Genomic DNA, 21171 nt, shown 5'->3' with positions numbered 1-21171 from the left:
AAACCAAGCAGAGAAAGAAGAAAAGCCAGGAAAAGCAGAGAGAGAAAAAGGAGAAGGGAGAGTTGGTTGAACGGAAGTCGATCCGTGGTCCGATTGAGTTGGAACCTTGTCAGGAGGTTTATGATTCAGAGTTTGACATTCTGAACGGTGAAGATCGGGTTTGAAGCTCTCTAGGAACAAATCCAGGGTGTATTTGTTGAGTCACTTATTTGGTGAGATTTCTCCAATTGTTTCTCTAGTTGTTGATTAGCTCTAGTTTTAGCTAGAGAAGAACTTTGTATAACTATTATTTGATAGTGAAGATTTTTCTGGCGGCCCGTGGTTTTTTCCCTCTACACTGGAGGGTTTTCCACGTAAATCTTGGTGTGCTTTATTTTTCTGCGCATTTGATTATTGATTGTTGTCTATTGCTTCTGTATTGTTGTGATTATTGCTTCAGGCGCAACAAGTGGTATCAGAGCCAGCCCTAAACCGTTCGATCCACGCCAAGCACCTCAAGGGAGGTAGGCAGGGTGGCCGACCTCCGTGACGAGGGCGTCACGAGGATGGGTGCGGGAGAATGTCACGGACCTAAGGGGGAGTCCTGAATCCCACATCGAACATAATAGGAAGGTCCCTGGGGTATAAAAGAGTTCACACCATCTCCGCCTTGTGAGGCGCCTTTTGTAGGACAAAACCGTGAGGCCAGGGGGGCCAGAGCGGACAATACCTCACAAGGGTGTGAACCGTGGCGGAAGGCTGATCTGGGACGCCGGAAGGGTGAATGCCCGGGTCCTGGAGCCGCGCGGGTTCGGAGCTTGAGTCTCGACCCGTGACAAGTGGTATCAGAGCGAGGGTTATTTTGAGACATCGATACAGAAGCAACCCAGGATAGAAGTAAATTCTGTTTGAGATCATGGAAGGTGATACAGGTTCCATGATAAAATTGACAGCATCAAATTATTCAATTTGGAAGCCTATGATGGAGGATCATCTATACTGCAAAGATTTGTATGAGCCAGTATTGGGTGATTCGGCTAAACCAGCAGATATGAAAGATGAAAGCTGAAAGAAGCTAGGTAGAAAGACGCTGGCTACAATCAGAAAATGGGTTGATATCAGCGTGTTCCATCATGTAGCGCAGGAATCGGATGCTCACATTGTTTGGGAAAAATTGACAGCATTGTATGAGAGAAAAACAGGTATGAATAAAGTTATGCTTGTTAAAAAGATTGCAACTTGTAAGTCTAAACATAAATCTAAGTTTAGAGGTAAAGTGAAGTGTTTCCATTGTGGTAAGGCTGGTCATATAAAACGAAATTGTAGAATCTTGAAGCAAGAGCGAAAAGATGAGAAAGGCAAGAGTTCAGATGATGGCAATGTTGCAGCAGTGAATTCAGATAGTGATTCAGTTACTTTGATTTGTACACATGGTGATTGTAATCATGTTAGTGATCCCGACATTGAGTGGATAGTTGACACAGGAGCGGCATATCATTGTGTTCCTAAGAGAGAGTTGTTTACAACTTACAAAGCAGGAGACTTTGGTTGTACCAAGATGGGAAACAAGAGTGTGTCGCAGATTGTTGGGATTGGTGATATTGGTGTACAAACTAGTACAGGCTGCATGTTGACTTTAAGGGATGTCAGACACATTCCAGATATGAGAATGAACTTGCTTGCTATTAATGTCCTTGATAAGGAGGGATATGAAAGCCGACAAAAGAATGGACAGTGGAAGCTTCTCAAAGGATCTATGGTAGTTGCAAGGGGAAAACTATGCTGCACAATATATAAGACATGGATGCAATTGAATGGTAACCAGGTAAATACCGTTGAAAATGATGCTTCAGCAAACTTGTGGCACAGGAGGCTGGCACACATGAGTGAAAAAGGGTTACAGGTTTTGGCAAGGCACTCTCTCATTCCCTTGACCAAAGGTATGTCTCTCGATTCATGTGATTATTGTTTGTTTGGTAAGCATCATAGAGTTTCTTTTCGTAAAAGTTCTCAGAGAAAAGAAAATATATTAGAATTAATTTATTCTGACGTATGTGGTCCCATTGAGGTTGAGTCATTAGGTGGTAGCAGATATTTTGTTACTTTTATTGATGATGCTTCACGTAAGACTTGGGTGTATATGTTGAAATATAAAAGTCAGGTACTGCAGTATTTTCAAAAATTTTATGCCATGGTTGAAAGGATGACAGGGTTACCCTTAAAGTGTATTCGAACTGATAATGGTGGGGAATACACATCTAAAAGCTTTGAAGAGTATTGCTCAAAGCATGGGATCAGGCATGAGAGGACAGAACCTGGAACACCGCAGCATAATGGTATAGCTGAAAGAATGAATCGCACCATTGTGGAAAAAGTCAGATGTATGTTGAGGATGGCAAAATTACCAAAGCCATTCTGGGGTGAAGCAGTCAACACAGCTTGTTATTTACTTAACAGGTCACCATCAGTTCCTTTGGGCTTTGACATTCCAGAAAGAGTGTGGACAGGAAAAGATGCTTCATACTCTCACTTAAAAGTTTTTGGGTGTAAAGCATTCATGCATGTACCAAAAGAGCAGAGGTCAAAGCTTGATAGTAAAGCTACACAGTGTGTGTTTGTAGGATATGGTGATGAGGAATTTGGCTACAGGGTATGGGATCCAGTAAAGAGAAAGACAGTCAGAAGCAGAGATGTGGTCTTTCATGAAAAAGAAACCATAGCAGATCTTGAAAAAAATGAGAAGACTACACGAGTTACTGTTGAGTGTGATGTTTCAACACCGACAGGGATTTCACAGGAAAGAGCCACAGATGGTGAAAATGAGCCAGAAACAGAACTTGGGGATATGAATGAGCCAGCCATAGTTGGTGATGAGCCAGATGCTATTAGTTTTGAGCAGGGGGAGCAATTCTCTCTACCTGAGAGTGTTGAGCAGGGGGAGCTACCTTCAGCATCAAGTGATGTAGAGTCTCAGCTCAGGAGATCTACTAGAGAGCGCAGGCCATCTACCAGGTATCCAAGTTCAGATTTTATTTTAGTTACCAGTGAAGGGGAGCCAGAAAGCTTTCAAGATGTGCAGGCTACTCCGGATAGAGAGCACTGGTTAAAAGCAATGAAAGAAGAGATGGAGTCATTGCGAAAGAATGGTACTTATGATCTTGTTAAACTTCCAACAGGGAAGAGGCCATTAAAGAATAAATGGGTGTTCAAGTTGAAAAAGGATGGTGACAAACTAGTGAGGTACAAAGCTCGATTGGTAGTAAAAGGTTTTTCTCAGAAACCAGGCATCGATTTTGATGAGATTTTTGCTCCAGTTGTAAAAATGAGTTCTATTCGAGTGGTACTGGGATTGGCAGCTAGTTTGAATCTTGAGCTTGAGCAACTTGATGTTAAAACTGCATTTTTGCATGGTGATTTGCAGGAGGACATTTATATGAATCAGCCTGAGGGTTTTGAAGTGAAAGGGAAAGAGCACTTAGTTTGCAAATTGAAGAAAAGCTTGTATGGCTTGAAACAAGCTCCGCGACAGTGGTACAAGAAGTTTGATTCTTTTATGATGAGTCATAGCTATAAAAGAACAGCAGCAGATTCTTGTGTGTATATTAAACAATTCCCTAATGGTAACTTCATTATCCTATTATTATATGTTGATGATATGTTGATTGTAGGACAAGATGCTAGTATGGTTTGCAGGTTGAAAGAACAATTATCTAAGTCCTTTGATATGAAGGATTTAGGTCCAGCAAAGCAGATTCTTGGTATGGACATTATCCGAGATAGGAGAGCTGGAAAGCTGTGGTTGTCACAGGAAAAGTATGTTGAACGAGTGCTTGGTAGATTCAACATGCAACATGCTAAATCAGTTAGCAGTTCACTTGCCAACCATTTTCATCTAAGTAAGAAATCTTGTCCAGTGTCTAAGGAAGAGCAACTAGCTATGTCTAGTATTCCTTATTCTTCTGCAGTCGGTTCTTTAATGTATCTTATGGTTTGTACAAGGCCTGACATTGCTCATGCAGTTGGTGTAGTGAGCAGATTTCTTTCTAATCCAGGGAAGGTTCACTGGAAAGCAGTAAAATGGATTTTTAGATATTTGAGGGGTACCTCAAAAATGTGTTTGACTTATGGAGTTTCACAACCAATTCTAGAAGGGTTTACTGATGCTGACATGGCAGGCGATCTTGATGGTAGGAAATCTACTTCAGGGTATTTGTTCACTTTTGCAGGAGGAGCTGTATCTTGGCAGTCTAAGTTGCAGAAGTGTGTTGCTTTGTCAACTACAGAAGCTGAGTATATTGCAGCAACTGAAGCATGTAAAGAAATGCTTTGGATGAAACGTTTTCTTTTTGAATTGGGGTTGAATCAGAAAGAGTATGTGGTATTTTGTGATAGCCAGAGTGCTTTAGATTTGAGTAAGAATACCATGTACCATGCTAGAACAAAGCACATTGATGTTAGATATCATTGGTTACGTTCAGTGATTGAAGAACAGCAGATGCTATTGAAGAAAGTCCATACTGATAAAAATGTGGCAGATATGTTGACTAAGATACTTCCCAGGAAAAAGCTTGAGCTTTGCAGTAACTTGGCCGGAATGAGTTCCCTGGCCAAGGTAAGTTCCAAATGAAATTGCTATGGTGATGAATCTCCTTCTAATGGGACTGGAGGGGGAGATTGTTAGGAAAATGGGGTCCAGTCCCATGTAAGTGGTTTTGGACCAAGTAAAGGCCATGGGCCTTGATCTTTTATTTTACACAGAGCCCTAGCTACTTAATAAAAAAAGAGGTGGGATTGTTTTGTGTGTGTGTCGAAAACCAAGCAGAGAAAGAAGAAAAGCCAGGAAAAGCAGAGAGAGAAAAAGGAGAAGGGAGAGTTGGTTGAACGGAAGTCGATCCGTGGTCCGATTGAGTTGGAACCTTGTCAGGAGGTTTATGATTCAGAGTTTGACATTCTGAACGGTGAAGATCGGGTTTGAAGCTCTCTAGGAACAAATCCAGGGTGTATTTGTTGAGTCACTTATTTGGTGAGATTTCTCCAATTGTTTCTCTAGTTGTTGATTAGCTCTAGTTTTAGCTAGAGAAGAACTTTGTATAACTATTATTTGATAGTGAAGATTTTTCTGGCGGCCCATGGTTTTTTCCCTCTACACTGGAGGGTTTTCCACGTAAATCTTGGTGTGCTTTATTTTTCTGCGCATTTGATTATTGATTGTTGTCTATTGCTTCTGTATTGTTGTGATTATTGCTTCAGGCGCGAAGCAAAATCTCCGACTTACTCCTGGCGGTCATGTTCAATTTGCAGTTCCATTTCAGGAACTCATTGATAACTGGTGAAAGAGAACAGCGTAGTGACCTTTATTGAGGGGTCAACAAGTGCCCCGATGTGTGGATTTTCAGAGAGTAATTGCCACTCTTGAGAGTCAAGGAGTGGATTATGAGAGTGTTGATGTACTTGATGAAGAGTATAATCTTGGATTAAGGGAGACACTCAAGCTGTATAGTAAGTGGGCCACATTCCCTCAAGTTTTTGTGAATGGAGAACTGGTTGGAGGGTATCATATCCTGACCCCGAAGTACGAAGAGGGTGAGCTTACTGGTTTGTTCAAAAAGCAGTAGGTTTTGACTTTATAGATGTTGGCCAAGGAGTGTAGAAGGAAAAGAAAAGAGATTGTAAGACTACGATACATCAATTATTGTAACAATAGAGCAATCTCTGGATCATCGTCTAGTGGAGTGCAAATTCTCTGTTGAATCCATTTCTAATCTCCCCCCCTAATACTTTCTCAAGTATAGGTTATGAATAGGACGGCCTTTTGGGCCTACGGCAACTGTGGAATTATGAAAGGCTTGATTATTGGCCCATGGATCTTGCTTACGATTGTGTGCGGCAAACAGAAGCAGGCCTTTTCGGCCTTGTGGCTAAGATCAAGTCCAGTCCAAAGGCTTCTGATTGAGATCTTTACTTTTGGGTCCTCTTTACTTAACTTCAACGAGTTTTCTGGGCTGATGCTGAATGATATGTTTTACATGTAAAAGGCAAAGGCAAAGTCAAAGGGGTGCCATAGTTGAGACTCTGAGATGTATTTCAAGCTTAAGTACTTGAGTGAGGAAGAGAATGAAATAACACGTCAAAATAGCTTAAGAGTGCCGAGAAGGCTGGGATGAAAGGTTCTAAGCCCTTTTCTAGTCCTTAATCTAGGGCCTTCTAATCTCTTTTCTAGTCCTTAATATGAAGTTTTTACACGTGAGCTGCATGGCGTGTCTAGTGTAGGGCATGCCTACCTGCTATAAGTGGCATCCAGGTAGTATTTTTTGAGCCTGTATAAGCCATTTTCGTAAATAGACCTTTAGTCTTTAGACTTAGCCTTGGCTTGAACCTAGTTTATTTGGTCCAACAATTGGCTTCATTCAAAATCATAATTTGATTTTTGGTTTGATTCAAAAAATAAAAACGAAATAAGGCAAACCATGATTAGATTTATAGTTCAAACAGAATTTTTGTTCATGTATATACCAAATTGAATCAAACTGAATTGATAAATCAGATAGCATAGTTTTAGTTTCATCCATTCAAGCATGACAAGTAAATCCAGTGGATATCTAGTCAGCCACCGCTGCTGTGAACACCATCGACCAGGAAGCACCAGAACCACTCCATTACCGTTTTAAGTTATAATAAAACTAAACCTCCCTCAGCTCCAACTGCCGCTATACTGTTCCATATCCAGCATTGAACGCTGAGAACCCAAGCAAACTCCAGCCTTGGGTTTCATATATGAAAAAAATGGTCTAAATAATGAGTTGGCATCTGCTTCTTACTTGGCTTCTTCTTGTTCCTCCACTTTGCAGCTTCAACAACGTGTCTTTCTTCTTGTTAAAACAACTGGAAGGCGGCTATGGCCAAACCCCACTGGGCCACTAGACATCAAACAAGAATATCCTTTGGCTTTCCGTGTTCGCATCCCATGGTTTGTGAATCACTTCCCCTGAATTCTAATATCAGCTCTTCCTTGAACACCATCGCTCGACGACAAAACTCACCGAACCTGTCTCTTTCTTTACTTACTCATCAAATCTCTCACCTGTGCCTCCTCTTTCGTCCTCTCAATTTGTTTGTTGAGTCGGTTGCCTTTAACGTCAAAGATCACCACCATGCATCCCCCCTTGCTTTCTCTTACAAACTTCAAGACAACACTTACAATAATCCCTGCCCTCTTATCTCTATCTCACGCCATATTCACACACGTCTCCCATCAACTTGTTCTTGAAACACCTCCAGGCTAAAGAGGAGAATACTTTCCACCAAGCAATAAAAACTCTTATCTTACGTCAGTCCTAAAAGCACCTTTCAGAACCCCCTGCTATGTAAGCCACATTTTGCTTTATTCTTTCTCACACGCATCACTCTTTTCTCTTCTCTATTAATATTTCTTTCTCTTCTTGTTGCTGGCTTGCTTGCCTGTTATGAATCTAGGTACCAGCACCAACAGTATTAACCAGAATGCTGGCTCCATCGATACATTCTTCGAGGGTTGGCTCGTGCGCCAAGAGCATTACCTCGACGAGCTACTCTCTGTTCAAAAAAGTTGCCATGAATTCCGAGAAGATGATCTCAAGGACCTCATCACCCGAGTACTCTCCCACTACCAACAGTATTTTGAAGAAAATTCTCGATTAGCGAAAGGCAATATTTTCCTTCGCTTTTCTACGACCCGGCTCTCTTCCTTTGAGCGTGCAACGCTTTGGATAGCAGGTTTCAAACCCAGGTTTGCATTGAAGCTTGTTTGTAACTCCGTGCAAGACCTATCTCCAAAGCAAGGCGTAAGAATAAAGAAACTGATGGAGGAGACAAGATGCGAAGAGAGGGAGCTTAATGACGAGTTGGCGAGGGTTCAAGAGAGCATGGCGGCTCCGGCTTTGCTTGCGATAGCCAGGAAACGAGCAAGACTGATGAATGTGGAGATTGCAGAAGAGGAGGCAGCACTGGTCACCTTGAGGAAGGCAATGGAGGAAGTGGTGGCAGGCGCTGATATGCTGAGGATAACCACTGCAATGAAGGTGATGGAGATACTGAACCCGGCGCAGAATGTGAGGTTTCTGACAGCTGCGACGCAGCTGTTGGTTAAGCTTAGGAATTGGGGGTTGCAGAGAGATTCAGAGAGAAAGGAATGAAACTGTTATTCATGGATAGTTTTGAGATTATAGGTAGGAACAGACATGGTTGATAATATATGATATCTTTTGTATTTGTTCAGGGGATTTTTTGACAACTTCAAAGTCTTAACGGCTATCGATCAGGTCAGGAATTAGTCTAGGACAGGGCTAAGGTCCTCACCGGCCGTGTTGATGACTTGATGTCTACCCTTTGATTTACCCTTCTTTGTATGTGCATTTCCGTGCCTAGCTAATTAATTATGGTTCAGTGCCTAGGGATGCTTGTTACTTACGAGCATCGGTATCCAAGAATTGTAATAAGCAAGCTATTCTTTTATTACAATAATGCAACGTGTTATACAGAACTTGTTAACTTCTTCTAAAATAAGTTCATCGACTTTGTTTTAGCTTTGTTTTTACAAAACTGAAGAAACCACCTCCCACACAGCCCAGGAAGAAAGTTCACGCTATCACAGGCGGCTTCGCTGGCTCATTGGGGCTGGCTTGAAGCTGGCAAAACCAGTGATTTCCCTACCAGTTACCAAGCTGTTGATGTCATATGTGCCTTCAAATGTGTAAATAGGTTCCAAATCACAGAATGCCTGCATGGCAACCAAAACAAGAAAACTCAAGATGTTTCTTGAAGAATTTTATTCTTTAAAAGCAAAGGCAGATCTAACCTAGATCAATCTAAAATGTTATCCTTTCGCAGTTAGAAGTGAAAAAGTGATTTTGTGTTGAGAGCAGAGAATGAAAACCTTTGCAACTAGAAAATCAGCCAAAATTCCGTTGCCACCAAGTAACTCCCGCCCAAGAGCGACCGTCTCTCTTGCCTTCAAGCTAATCCACGACTGAAGATCATAACAGTTTGTAATGGCTAAGAATTCAAAATAAAACCTCATATGAAATCATTGGCTTCTATAATTTAAATGTCTATACCTTTCCCAAGCTAGCATGACCAGGAGTCATTTTACCCTTTTCGTACAATTTGCAAAGGCGCCAACCAACAAGGGTCATTGCTTGAACATTGCCCAACATGCGAGCAAGTTTCTGCTGGTTAATTTGGAAGGCTGCCAATGGTGCTCCAAACTGTTTCCTCTCCTTCAGATACCTACATCATAGCAAATCCAGAACAAGTCATCTTGAAGCTGATATGTCATTGCTCAAATTGGAGAAGAACAACATCCATTGCAATACCTGTGACACATATCATAGACACCCACCGATATACCAACAGATTGCCATGCAACTATTACTCGTGAAACAGCCAGTACCTGCTTTCCCATGGTGGCAATTCATAAGTGAATGAACAACTCATAAGATCCAGCAGGATACATTAAAAATATATATATCCCTATCACCAATTAGAATACAGAAAGATTGGGATGAGGTATCATTTAAGGCCGGTCATTAGAATAAACCTTGCTTGTATCTTGAAAAGAGTTGACACCAGGTAACCTGTCCTCATCAGGAACAAAGACTTTCTTTAAGAGAATATCTCCATTTTGAACAATTCGCAATCCAATCTTGTTTGCCATTTTTGTAGCTGTCAATCCGGGGGAATCCTTCTTAACTATATATCTGAAACAGAAGACAGAAGCATTCCAAGTTGAAGGAAAAAGAGCATGCAATGAATCTAACCACCTTCTGATTAGCAATCTCAATGCTTCTCTCTTTGGTTACAATTTCTGTAAACTTGGGAAATTATGGCCCATGGTGGTCTCAAGGTTTGCAAACAGTGGTATTCCATCTTTGTTCTTTAAAATCCTAACAATTGGTAAATTCAGTATGGCCTACCATTTTTTAAAACTTAGTACCAAGTTTCAACAATTTCTCGACAAAAGTATGATCTTGGATCCTCCTTCTATGCTTGCTAATACTAATACTTTGTAGTTTCTAGTAAGCATACGATCATGTCTATCGATTAAGTCATTAGATGGATTCATCTCTGTGTAAGACCAAATGTTAAATACTACGTCTTATATACTATTTCACTTACCCATTTATCTGGTTGGTTGTGCTATTCCTGGAAAAAATAACCAACACATCTGCAAAAGTACTGTTTCCTATCCAGCGTTTTTGTCCCTCAAGTATCCAACCTCCCTCTACCTGAATGTTTGAGATAACAGCAAACATGATATAGCACAAAATTTAAAATATTGAGCAGTGATTGTTATTAGCTATACTAAAAGAAGACAAGTGCAAACCAAAATAGAAGGTTGAGGATGGACCTTTGTTGCAATTGTCTTCAGAGAATTAGCATCACTTCCATAGTCAGGCTCAGTCAAAGCCTAAAGATAATATTAAAATTTCTTCAATTATAATTGAAAAAAAAAAATATTAAAGACCTCCCAAGATGTTAATGCCAAAAAGAGCAACTTACCCAACAAGCTATGGTTTTTAACTGTGCCAAAGAAGGTAAATATTTCTGCTTCTGTTCCTCTGACCCGCATAATGCTATATTGATGGCCCAGACAAGTTATGCAAGGTCAAAGTTAAATGTTTATCATTTTAAAGAAAAATTAATATAAAAATGATGCGAGCAATAAGAACTAATATATAGAGAAAAATGGAGGTCATTACATAGATCTCACCAATTGTAAGCATGGCCAGAGATGAATGCACTAAGAAAAAAGTTGAGATACTTGCATCAACTCTAGCAACCTCTGCAATTGCAATAGCACTTCCAGTGAGGGAGAGACCCGGGCATCCATAACCCTGAAAGTGAGAAGTAACCAAACATCATACTTGATTTCCACTTCAAGAAAGAAATAACTTAAGAACCAAAATCCATACAGGAATAACCTTGACAGTACCACCAGCAATATGAAGAGCACCAAGTTTTGGAACAACTTGGAATGGAAACTCTGCCTTCTCCCAATACTGAGAGGAAAAATGCAAATCAGCTACTTGTTTTGGTGAACATAAACATACAAATAAAAAGAAAAAACGTAGTTAAACCCTAAAATCACAGCATTTAGTTGTCATTTACACAAACCAAGTTGTCAATCCATGTTGTGAGAAAGGTTCATGAACAACGTTAGAAAGATACCTCAGCCATTACAGGAGCTACTTCCTTTTCCATACACTCTCTTACTTTCTTACGGATAGCCTGCTCCTCAAGACTCAATAAATCATCAAATTGATAATAATCAGAAGCTGTATTTTTTCCAAGAGCAAAACACACATATAATTAGAAATCAAGATTTCCATTGCAGCAACAAAAACAAAAATTACCAATTGTAATCATCTACCAGTCCAGAACCAACAATTGTTCTCCACAAAAATAAATAAATAAATAAAGTTTGCACCACATTTCAACAAGTTCAAATGCATAAATATAAGCAACAAAAATATCTAGCAGAGCTAAAAACAGAGAATAATGAATGAAATTCATACCACAAGGAGGAAAAGTAGATGCCGGAGTTGCTTGAGGGAATGCAACCGAAACATCCAAAGGTGGTAAGTTAAAATAAGACGGCTTGGCACTTTTGTCAGTTTCATCTGTGAGGCATCAAAGTCAACCAATTTATTTGACCAAACAAACACAAGAATCATAAAGACCATCACTTAACAGATGTCATAGGTGAAAAAAGCTAATAGAAATTGTTAAAAAGACCCACAATTTTTACTCTTCCATGTATTCATCCAGGAATAATATGTAAAGCTCCAAACTTTATAGACAGAAAAAGCAGGGAATTGCTTAATATACTTCGTTAAGTCAACTTTGCCACTCGATTTCACTGTTTTTTCCCGATAATTGAATTCACTGTTCCTTATACCATTTAAGAGCAAATTTTAAAATCAAATGGCGAGAAAGAATAACAAACAAAGAAAGTAAAGTAAAACTTTTGATAATAAATTTATATATAAAAAACGAACCTTGAAACTTTGAGTGAAGTGTCATGGTGATCAAATGAGAGGCTTTTCTTCTTTTTCTGATAAAAAAAAAGTAAAAGGTTTGGGATCGGAAAAGATAGAAACAAAATAGAAAATCCCAGCAGGCGAGGTGATAGTTATAGATTTTATTTTATGGAGGAAGAAGATAGGGTCGCCAAGCAAGTTTAGGCTTTTATTTAAATTTAAAAGAAAAAAAAAAAAAAAAACAGTGGGATGATTACATTTTTATTTCTTATTATTATAAAATTAATAATTAATTGATATTTTTATCTTTGATTAAGTGCATACTTGTATGAAAACATATTTATTTTATTTTTATTTAATAAAATATTTTTATATTATTTTTTTTATTTTTCATTTTTTTCACAAGTCGTTGGAGTTGATTGGCTTCCATTTGAAGCCTACAGCCGGCTTAGTGGAATGTTATACACAGATTTCCACCAAGTTTTTTCATATCTATGTTCTATAAAATAATACAAAATTTTAAACAGAAAAGAAAGAGTAAGAACTTATGTTATGACCCTACAAATCCAGGAAAATGTATTGTTGTTGTTCTTTTCTTAAATGACTCGTTTTCTCATTCTGTCTCAGTTCTTACAATAGAAACAACCATTTGCAGTCTTATCCATTGAAAATGAAATATCCACATGGGACGCTGGGTTTTCTATTTTCTTTTAGACTTTAATTGTAACTGCTTGAAAACCAATATTTGGCAAATGTTCAGTTTCAACATGGAGCGTGCTGAAAATACTACTTATTTAGATTAGGTTGAATGGTGCATCAGGGACGAGGATATCCTCCATGGTTGAGTTGTCCATTTTTTATGAGGACATCTTTGATGAGTGCTGCAATATATACAAGTTCAAAAGGGGAGGAATATATATATACTTCACTCTGGTATGGTTAATGTTGACAAACCTTCCTCTTCAGATGGAGCCAGCCACTGAAATTGCCTGTGCTTATGATGCTGTGTGTATTCTTGAAAAACTCTGGTACAAAGCTCAAACACTGCTTGTTTCGTGTTCTTTGTTATCAATGGAATAAAATGCAAGTTTGGAAAATTCGGCATCCCCAATATGGATAATAGATTGTTTCAAAATAACAATTTTACACGTGTATACTTAATCAACATCAATCCTTTACATTCTCTGTTCACGATGCATTGCATGAAAGAAAAAACAAATCTATGATATTCAACTTAAGGTTTTTTATCAGCATGAATCATATCAGAGCCAGTGAGCTCTCAAATATTGTTGCCTTCTGAAGCTCCGACCCTCAATTTTCCATCATGCAGACCATATGCTTCGAACAAATTTGCTAGTGTGCAATGACAATAGCCATCAAAGATTCTCTCGGGTTTAAGTCTCCTGTTCAGAAAAGTGATCAAGTAATGTCGAAGAACTAATCTCAAGATAATTGATCCCCACCCGTCTCCCCTTATATCTGCCACCACTTGCGATTTTCCATTGCCTTGACAAGCTCATCGGCCAATGATGCAAAGTTTTCAGCCCCGCTTTGTAGCTCTTCAGTGCGCCTGCTGATTCTCTGGTACAATCAAGCAACCAGAAAGAAGCTACGTTAGAGGAAAGCCAGAATATGCTACATCAACAGGTTTTAAATTTTATTAAGTTTGCACTATAATGTTCATCTTACGGCATAAATTGGTTATTCTGGGAACTATTTCTCCACAGTTCTGTTCCCTTTGGTCTTATTAACTAAGAATATTAAAAGAGCATGCTGTTCAATTTTCAATTAGAATGAGATTTTATCCATCTATGTGACAATTAAATTTGATAGGTTATTCTCTTTACCTCCAGCTTTTCCTGCCGCTCTACCAGTTTATTTCTTGCATGCGAAGCTGCTGAAGAGGCATCCTGCAATATCAGATAATGGAATCTGCTCAGAAAGCTGCTACTGTTAAAAAGACGAATGGCTAAAACCAAAAGATGTCAAGATATGTTACCCCAGCTTTTCTGTATTTAGCAATAATTTCTTGAGGTGTTCTAAGTCTTGGCGTTGAATCATCAAGGGGACCTAGCAATTTTTCTCTGTCTGTTTCCTTTTCTGCAAGGTAGAGAATATTCTTCCAATTCCTTTTAGAAGCTTAGGAGTAAGGAAAAGTGAGTTAGAAAGTCAGATTTACCTCCTTTAGTTTTAACAGCTTCATGAGATGAGGAGCTAGTTACAGGTGGAGTTTCATCTATTTCAATGTCATCTAGTGCCAAAAGAAAAACGTGCCGTCAGACAAAAACCAAGAAGGAAGAAAGAATGTGGATATAGGTGTGGACAGAACCTATGTCAAGCTCTTCATCTTTCTGCTCATTTATAACATTTTGAGTTGTGTCTTTGAATGGGGTCTTCAAAAATTTGCTCTCCAAAAGAGTAAAATTGGATTCGGGTGTTGCAAAAGTATTCACTTTTCCTCCTTTAAAGCCTTTGACTATACCACCAATAATCCCTGGAACTGTACCCTGCAGTAATATGGTAGACCGTATAAGCAAATTTGCTTCTTCAGAAATTAAAACCAAGAAAGAGATGTTTCCATGGACCTGTTTCTTCTTCTGATTTGAAGAGAAACTTAAGGCGGCATCGGCAGCTGCTGCAAGAACCCTATCATGGAGACAAGGCAGAGATTCTGGAATCCTAGAAACAATAGAGCAAGTTCTCAGGATCAATTTCTTCATTAAATTTTAAATTTTCATCACAACATTGGTTAAGCAAGTGCTGGTAGTACCTGAAATCATTTTCACCAGCTAAGAGAGAGATGAATGCCACTTCACATCCACTTGTCTATTGTATACCAAACATTAGGCATATATCATCAGATGAATTGTTAAGAATACCAATATATTGACCAAAGGGTTATTAATGTTAGAGGTAATTTTGATTTTGTAAGTGTAGCATATGTTAATGTATGTTCTTACATCTATAGTACTAGATGCCTGCACATTGCATAGGTGTAAAATTTTTAAAAGTAAGATAGACAAATTTTTTTTAATATAATAGAATGAAAAAAATTATTAGACTTTTTCTATAATTTGTCAAAATTACAGGAAAATAAATGAAAAAAGTTATTAAAGAGTATTTTCTTTGTAATTTGTGAAATTACAAAAAGTAGAGAAAAAAGTACAAATTTTTTTGGAAATTTTGTTAAAATTAAATAAGATGTAACTAAAAAAACTTATTAAAGTTTTGCCTTTTTGTAATTTGTCAAAATTACTTTTAAAAAAATCACCCAAAGAACTTATTAAAATGTAAGCTTTTTGTAATTTGTCAAATAAAAATACATGTGTCAACAAATGAGGCCTTGACACATGTCAAAAATTGAGGCCAGGTCTTTGGGTTTCATAAAGATATATAAATATATCAATTTAATGAATGATCTTAAACATTGAACGACTTTTTGAAGATAAAGATTCCAAGAGAACGTACCAGTGCAACTTGAGCATTATCAGAAGTCATCAACTTATCCATGTTTGCCTTGTAGTTCCACCTTAGAATTGACACTATGGAGCTTTCTTTAACCAATTCCAAGTCTGGCAAGGATCTGCATGGAGATAGGTACAGAATAATGATCATGAAAGGAAGGAAGAGAACCTTTATTTAAAACAAGGGAATTAAAGGACATAATAAGAAATCGACACCCTAGTTAAGGATAAAAAAAAAGATGAAATATCAACATTTTACCTGATCTCCAGATCCCCTGTTTGAAATAGCAAGAGCAGTCCACAAACTCTTCCTTCTTTTTTGAAAGTGCTGGTCCAACAGCAAGGTTTTGTATGTTTTACTTTATGAATTGTTTTGTCCTTCCCCTACAGAAATTATATCTCTTTAGCGTACAAATGGAGGCACAACAACATTCTGAAGTAAAACATAGTGAAGACCATAAAAGCACCTGAATCACAGACTTCATGGAGTACAAGCACAATGACTTTTCACAACAAAGCAAAACAAGTGCATCAAGTGAGTATTCCTGTGAGGATGCAGTTTCAGAAGAGAAGAGATGTTCAGTCCCAGTTATCGAAGCAGCAAGTTCAGGCTCACTCTTGGCAGTAGTATCCTTGCCGGATTCCTCCAGCTGCTCTTCATAGTTTAATTCAGATAATGAAAAACTGCTCTCTGGAGTTCAAAATATTATCAAAATTCTATTATCAGTTAATACTAAGTGCAAAAAATTGTTAAGAATAAGCATCCAGCTTTATTACGGTACTTGCCTATAATGTACATGGAAAGTGCAGTTTCCTCTTTTTTCAAGTGCCATGGATGAGGGTGTATCATCTTACCATTACAACCATCAATGGAGATAATTTTTGCATCCTTGGTTAAGATAAATAGTATTTCCTCTTCAGGTTTGACTGCAGCTTCTGTTTCTGAATGCTTTGAGCTTTTTACAAGGTTACGAACATTTTTAAACTCTAACCAAGACATTGAAATAGTCGGAGATGACAAACTAGATACACTATCAGTAACAAACAAAATTGATGACAAAGTCACATCAAGCACTGCAACCTGTGGTGGAAGCATAAAGAAATATGAATCCCTTTGATATAGAAAGCTGAAATGACCAGCAAATCACTTATGACCTAGCTTCTTAGAAAAATGAAGAGGATGTGTCAAACAAAGAAAAACAGATGAAACTTACACGACCAAATTCAAATCCTACAGCAAGCTTGGCTCCACAATTCCCAAACTGCAGGGCTTGAACTGGTGATTTAAGAAGGGAGAATACAGCTTTATACTGAGGTCCTTTTCCTTGGGGAAAGCTCTGAACTGTGAGGCAAGTTGAATGATATTAATTTGAGAAAGCAAAGGGTCTAACAAAAGTATTACAATATGAAAGCTTACCTTCACATTTGGTCTCAGTGACATAATGAAAGTTTGTTTTATCCGAGCTGCCATCAAGGTTATAAATGCGAACCTATACAAGGCAAAATGTTAAAAACATATATAAAGTGACAGCTTAATACCCAAGCTTGACACATTAAAAAGAGGGAGAGAAAATTTAAAGAAATAATTCTGACCACACCACATTCATTTCCAACAGCCAAACTTAGAGTATGCCAACAGAAGTTCAGAGTTGTCACTGGAGCACTTGAACCGGCCACATTTGTACCTTGCACCTGCCACTCATAAGAAATTATTTGGCGCAAACAGAATTGGTAAGAGCACATACAATATTACCAGAACTCACTTCCCCTTTTAGAAAACAGATAAGTGACAGGACAGGATATGACGCATCCCATATCCGAACAGATCCATCCTGGTAACCTGCTATGTACACTTTGTCAATACTGTTATCTTTAGTGACAGATAGATGAGTAGGTACACCCCCTGTCAAGGGCCACTTTATGCCACCACCTGGGGTTGGTGTTGTGCCAAGTTTCATCATTGGTGCAAACTGACGGAACAGAAGGAAAACATTAATCAAGAAAAACTTTTACAGAACTCAATGACTTCAAATAGTGAAGATTTTTATGACAGAAATCCAATACCTCTGACAGAACTTTTGATGAGTTTCCACCTGTGGGTAGCACACTGAACTTTGCCACAGCAATGGATGGGTCAGCTGTAGGTATTAACATGGGAAATTCCACCGGACAGGCAAATTGTTTCCTCTCTTGATCAGATAGCAATGTAGACAAGATGCTATCATCATAAAGATGCAGTTGTCCAGGACTTGTCAACACAAAAAGATCAGCTTTGTGATTGCCCCCTGCTGCCCCAGCAGTTGGCAACAAAATCATGTCAGCAAAAGAGCCAGTGAGTGTAAGATCCACACGAGCAACACATCTAACAGTCTCCATCCCAGATGACCATTCAAGACTCAAAACCTGTACCAGCCACATTAAGCTCTTAATTCAGCCTTTTATCTTTGATGGTATATAGTCTCCCAAATAGAGACTAGAAATAGATGCAATTACATAAATTATAGAATAGAAAGTGTCAAATTGCAGTCAAATGCATAACGCACCGTTAAAACTTCTTCAGATCCTATTTCATCACCACCATATATAAAAAGTTGGCCATTATAATCACTGTGGGACCTATAGTTTGGGGACCATTGTAAGACAATGACAGGGAGTCTCCTCTCAGCAGATGACAGTTGCAGCTTAACAACATTTTTGTTTTGTCCATTTTGTTCACCTTTAGAAGAGGCAATACTTGATGTATTCCAAAACAAGATATCCCCATCTATGTATCCCACTGCGAGAATGGATCCATCAGAAGATGCCCAACAAATAGCACTTATCTCCTTTCCTTGTAGATGATGCTCAAATGTATCATCATGAACATCCGAATCCACTGCATCCTTTAAATGAAGATCCTTTCCGCCTCCAACAAAAGAAATTTGAGCTTCAGAAACATCCCAAAGAACTATCAAACCATTTGCAAATGCAATTATAACTCTGCAAAAAAATATAGTTCAAAATATTAAAGTGATGAAAAGACACCAAAATAATATTGATTGTTTTTTCCTTATTATCTAGGGTAATTAATTTCTAACCTAAGGTGGCAGTTTCATGCTAGCAATGTTGCAGCCATATTGAGATGCTGGTGGAATCAAAGACTAGATCCAATTTTACACCATAGTCTAAAATATATTATTTTATGGTAACGCATCAAATTGCACCAAGTTTCTTTCACATTTACCATACACACAAATGTAAAGGTGATGGTTCAAATTAAAGCATTATGGATTGGATAAGCTTGATATTAAGTTGAGCCTCAGTCCTTATCAATTTCAAAAGCTAAGCTAATTTAAGCAATTGCACCGTACCTATTTCCAGAAGAATGGGGTTGAGGAAGAATCCCAACAACAGGTTGGTCATCAGGAAATGAAAACCCAGCTGCTTCTGAGAGACAGCACCATACAGTCCATTAAAAGAATAGAGAACCAAAAAGTTTAAAATAATATATCTAGGATTTCAGGATCCTTTGAATCAATTACACTCATCATGCTGCAATTACATATTTAGTAAAGCTAAAAGAAAATTGTACATAATATGACTGTAAACCAAAAGAATGATACACAAGAAATAATATATAAGAAATCCAAGTAACAAAGGCCAAACTGCCAAAGAAAAAATATGAAAATTTAATTAATTTTCTTAATAACAGTTCAAATCAGTTATTGGCCACTAGAAAGGCAAGAAGACACTACCACTTAAAGAATTTGCTGATATATTATAGGGCAACTGCAAAAGTTTTCCATCTTCAGCATCATACTTAATCACCGACATCAAACCATACTCATCTCCAATGTACCTGTGTGAAAAGATAGAGCAGAATGTGATACAGCATTGACAAAGCACCACTTCCATAACTACCACTCTTACAGCTGATTTTAGAAATATATTAGATATTGTTAAACAAATTATACATTAAATGTGAGCCATTGATGACAGAGAAGGCAGTAATGTTGGACTCCCACTGTAAGCAACATGCTAGAAACCTGTTCTCCAGATTCCAAACCTGTAAAAAATTGGGAAGTTGTTGAACATAAAAGGTATATGATGCCTTAGGACCTAACCACTGCACAGTTGATAAAGAATCAATACCTGAATATCATTGTCATTTGTGATGCAGATTAAAAAACCCTGGTTTTGTACGAACTGCCATCAACATGCAAAGGGTTAGTTCACAGCTAAATGTAAAAGAAAGTGTACCTGATGTTCATATAGATTAAAGAGTTAATCAAGTTACAGCCTTTGACATCCCTTTGTTTTGCTGATATCCAAAATCTGATGTCTATATGACTTTCATAGATGGACAATCAACTTTCTCTCAATAGAAAAACGACTGGTATTTAAGTTCCTTGAAGAAATTCACATTATTGATCTTTGGGTTCACTAAGGATTAAAGAAAAAAGAATATAGCCAGCAAGCCATCAAAGCATTTAGTGTGGTACATATGCAAACCTCTAAATATTTGTAAGGCAATTGCTTCGGAGATATCAAAAGCCCCTCAATTCCATCACCACCAATTACTTTAATCCGGCCATCCCTAAGGAACCAAAATACATATAATAAGAAAGCAAGTAAAGAAAAAACCAAGTTAGGACATATCAAATATTTGTAGATGAATCAATTCTTCAAGATACTCAAGGCGTTTTGGTGTCGTATGATATTTTGTAGTTATTAAGCTTAAAACTTAAAACTCACAAAGTGCCGATAGCTAAGAGGCGCTGAATACTATCAAATGCAAGAACTGATGCAGTAGAGGGGATCCCATAGTGGATATCAACTCGCAAATCCAAGTCTTCTGATTTCAAATTCCCATGCTGCACATTTTGCTGAAACCATTTTTTTTTTTCAAAAACAGAAACCAAACCAAGAAGCTCCATCAGATGTTTACTCTTAAAAGAAAAAGAATCTGAAGAATCTAAAAGCAATACAAGAATTTCGTTTTTGTACCTGAGAATGGTGAACCGTATTCTGAAGAAGGCGTTTGGCGAACATGGCGAATCCAGATTGAGATGAAACGAAATCTGAGGAAAATATTCTCTTTTTTTTATGCTTTGGATGTTAAAGACTTTTTCTTTGCTTAGTTTCAATGATTAACCCAATGAATGATGCAAAAGCTGAGACTTTGTCACGCCTTTAGTCAAGATGAAAATATAGCTTGTTTTAACCCCGAAGAGAGAGAGAGAGAGAGAGAGAAACGGAATGGCTTGTTGTCGCCTTGTCGTGGGTGTTAATCTTCTGCATTGAGCCTTATTATTAACTCTCCAAAATCCGCATTTTAAGACTTGTATGCATGACAGTTTGACAGCTGTCAAGATATGATTGCTGAAGCATGTGATTGCAGGAAATTCAAATAGATTCGCTGCATGAGATACAACACCTTTTTAGCGACTTTCAAACTTTGGACTTTAGTGTTTCTGTAATTAAATAATTATAAATAAAATTTGAAACCCTTGCGATCCAAATCAATTTTTGCTCCAATGGGTAGAGCGCTCGCTTAGCATGTGGGAGATAAAGGGATCGATCCCACCTCCGTTATTCATTTTTTCCTCTGCTCTTACATTCTTCTCTGTCTCTGCTTAGAAAATGACAGCTTGAAGTAAAACTCTGCATAAAAAGGATTACTTGGTACTTAAATTTCCCTTTGGTAATGTAAGTTATACTAATGAACAATT

General features: G+C 38.0%; 3 protein-coding genes across 12 annotated transcripts; 1 reads left to right on the top strand and 2 right to left on the bottom strand.

Annotated features, from left to right (window-relative positions):
• Positions 1 to 7313: 7313 nt before the first annotated feature.
• Positions 7314 to 8487, top strand: LOC111296252 (protein ZW2-like). Its single transcript, XM_089741547.1, has one exon. The coding sequence runs from the start codon at positions 7443 to 7445 to the stop codon at positions 8148 to 8150; it is 708 nt and encodes a 235-aa protein (XP_089597673.1). The 5' UTR covers positions 7314 to 7442; the 3' UTR covers positions 8151 to 8487.
• LOC111296251 (acyl-coenzyme A oxidase 4, peroxisomal-like) lies at positions 8451 to 12269 on the bottom strand. 3 transcript variants are annotated; one of them, XM_022890448.2, is made up of 13 exons: positions 12015 to 12269; positions 11532 to 11636; positions 11185 to 11291; positions 10949 to 11038; positions 10727 to 10850; positions 10516 to 10589; positions 10364 to 10423; positions 10132 to 10241; positions 9554 to 9713; positions 9330 to 9406; positions 9072 to 9243; positions 8891 to 8983; positions 8451 to 8734 (listed from the first exon to the last, which is right to left on the bottom strand). In XM_022890448.2, the coding sequence occupies exons 1-13, from the start codon at positions 12037 to 12039 to the stop codon at positions 8603 to 8605; spliced, it is 1329 nt and encodes a 442-aa protein (XP_022746183.2). In that variant the 5' UTR covers positions 12040 to 12269; the 3' UTR covers positions 8451 to 8602. The 3 variants fall into 3 exon arrangements, with proteins under 3 accessions (XP_022746183.2, XP_022746186.2, XP_022746187.2); XM_022890451.2 differs by having other exon boundaries at positions 10929 to 11015; XM_022890452.2 differs by having other exon boundaries at positions 10938 to 11015.
• An 824-nt stretch (positions 12270 to 13093) lies between these two features.
• On the bottom strand, positions 13094 to 20628 carry LOC111295998 (exocytosis protein SRO77-like). Of its 8 annotated transcripts, none has more exons than XM_089741539.1 (25): positions 20447 to 20628; positions 20195 to 20325; positions 19952 to 20036; positions 19592 to 19645; positions 19414 to 19505; positions 19195 to 19298; positions 18811 to 18886; positions 18004 to 18439; positions 17525 to 17863; positions 17391 to 17430; positions 17224 to 17300; positions 17054 to 17152; positions 16878 to 16950; positions 16675 to 16802; positions 16243 to 16541; positions 15928 to 16147; positions 15720 to 15844; positions 15465 to 15579; positions 14767 to 14822; positions 14582 to 14675; positions 14326 to 14503; positions 14176 to 14247; positions 13996 to 14096; positions 13844 to 13906; positions 13094 to 13577 (listed from the first exon to the last, which is right to left on the bottom strand). In XM_089741539.1, exons 1-25 carry the CDS (start codon positions 20489 to 20491, stop codon positions 13470 to 13472), a joined length of 3210 nt encoding a protein of 1069 aa, XP_089597665.1. In that variant the 5' UTR covers positions 20492 to 20628; the 3' UTR covers positions 13094 to 13469. The 8 variants fall into 8 exon arrangements, with proteins under 8 accessions (XP_089597665.1, XP_022745687.1, XP_022745690.1 ...); XM_022889952.2 differs by having other exon boundaries at positions 15928 to 16151; positions 16247 to 16541; XM_022889955.2 differs by having other exon boundaries at positions 15928 to 16151; positions 16247 to 16541; positions 17224 to 17430; positions 19592 to 19847.
• Between the last annotated feature and the right edge of the window lie 543 nt (positions 20629 to 21171).

Source organism: Durio zibethinus, chromosome 12 (assembly GCF_047325235.1).
Source record: "Durio zibethinus cultivar Kanyao isolate XHJ-2024 chromosome 12, ASM4732523v1, whole genome shotgun sequence".
NCBI classification, from domain to species: Eukaryota; Viridiplantae; Streptophyta; class Magnoliopsida; order Malvales; family Malvaceae; genus Durio; species Durio zibethinus.
The sequence above is the reverse complement of the archived record's forward strand: the minus strand, read 5'-3'. Positions and strand labels throughout refer to the sequence as shown.

What these genes read in the sequence shown, in the direction of transcription:
- LOC111296252 (XM_089741547.1), top strand. Translation starts at nt 7,443, where the DNA reads ATGAATCTAGGTACCAGCACCAACAGTATTAACCAGAATGCTGGCTCC.
- LOC111296251 (XM_022890448.2), bottom strand. Translation starts at nt 12,039, where the DNA reads ATGACACTTCACTCAAAGTTTCAAG. An exon ending in ATCTACTTTTCCTCCTTGTG is followed by an intron (nt 11,292 to 11,531) that starts GTATGAATTTCA and finishes GAAAAAATACAG; the next exon opens with CTTCTGATTATTATCAATTT. An exon ending in TCTGGCCATGCTTACAATTG is followed by an intron (nt 10,590 to 10,726) that starts GTGAGATCTATG and finishes CCATCAATATAG; the next exon opens with CATTATGCGGGTCAGAGGAA.
- LOC111295998 (XM_089741538.1), bottom strand. Translation starts at nt 20,491, where the DNA reads ATGTTCGCCAAACGCCTTCTTCAGAATACGGTTCACCATTCTCAG. An exon ending in CCATGAAGTCTGTGATTCAG is followed by an intron (nt 15,845 to 15,927) that starts GTGCTTTTATGG and finishes TAATTTCTGTAG; the next exon opens with GGGAAGGACAAAACAATTCA. An exon ending in CAAATCAGAAGAAGAAACAG is followed by an intron (nt 14,504 to 14,581) that starts GTCCATGGAAAC and finishes ATATTACTGCAG; the next exon opens with GGTACAGTTCCAGGGATTAT.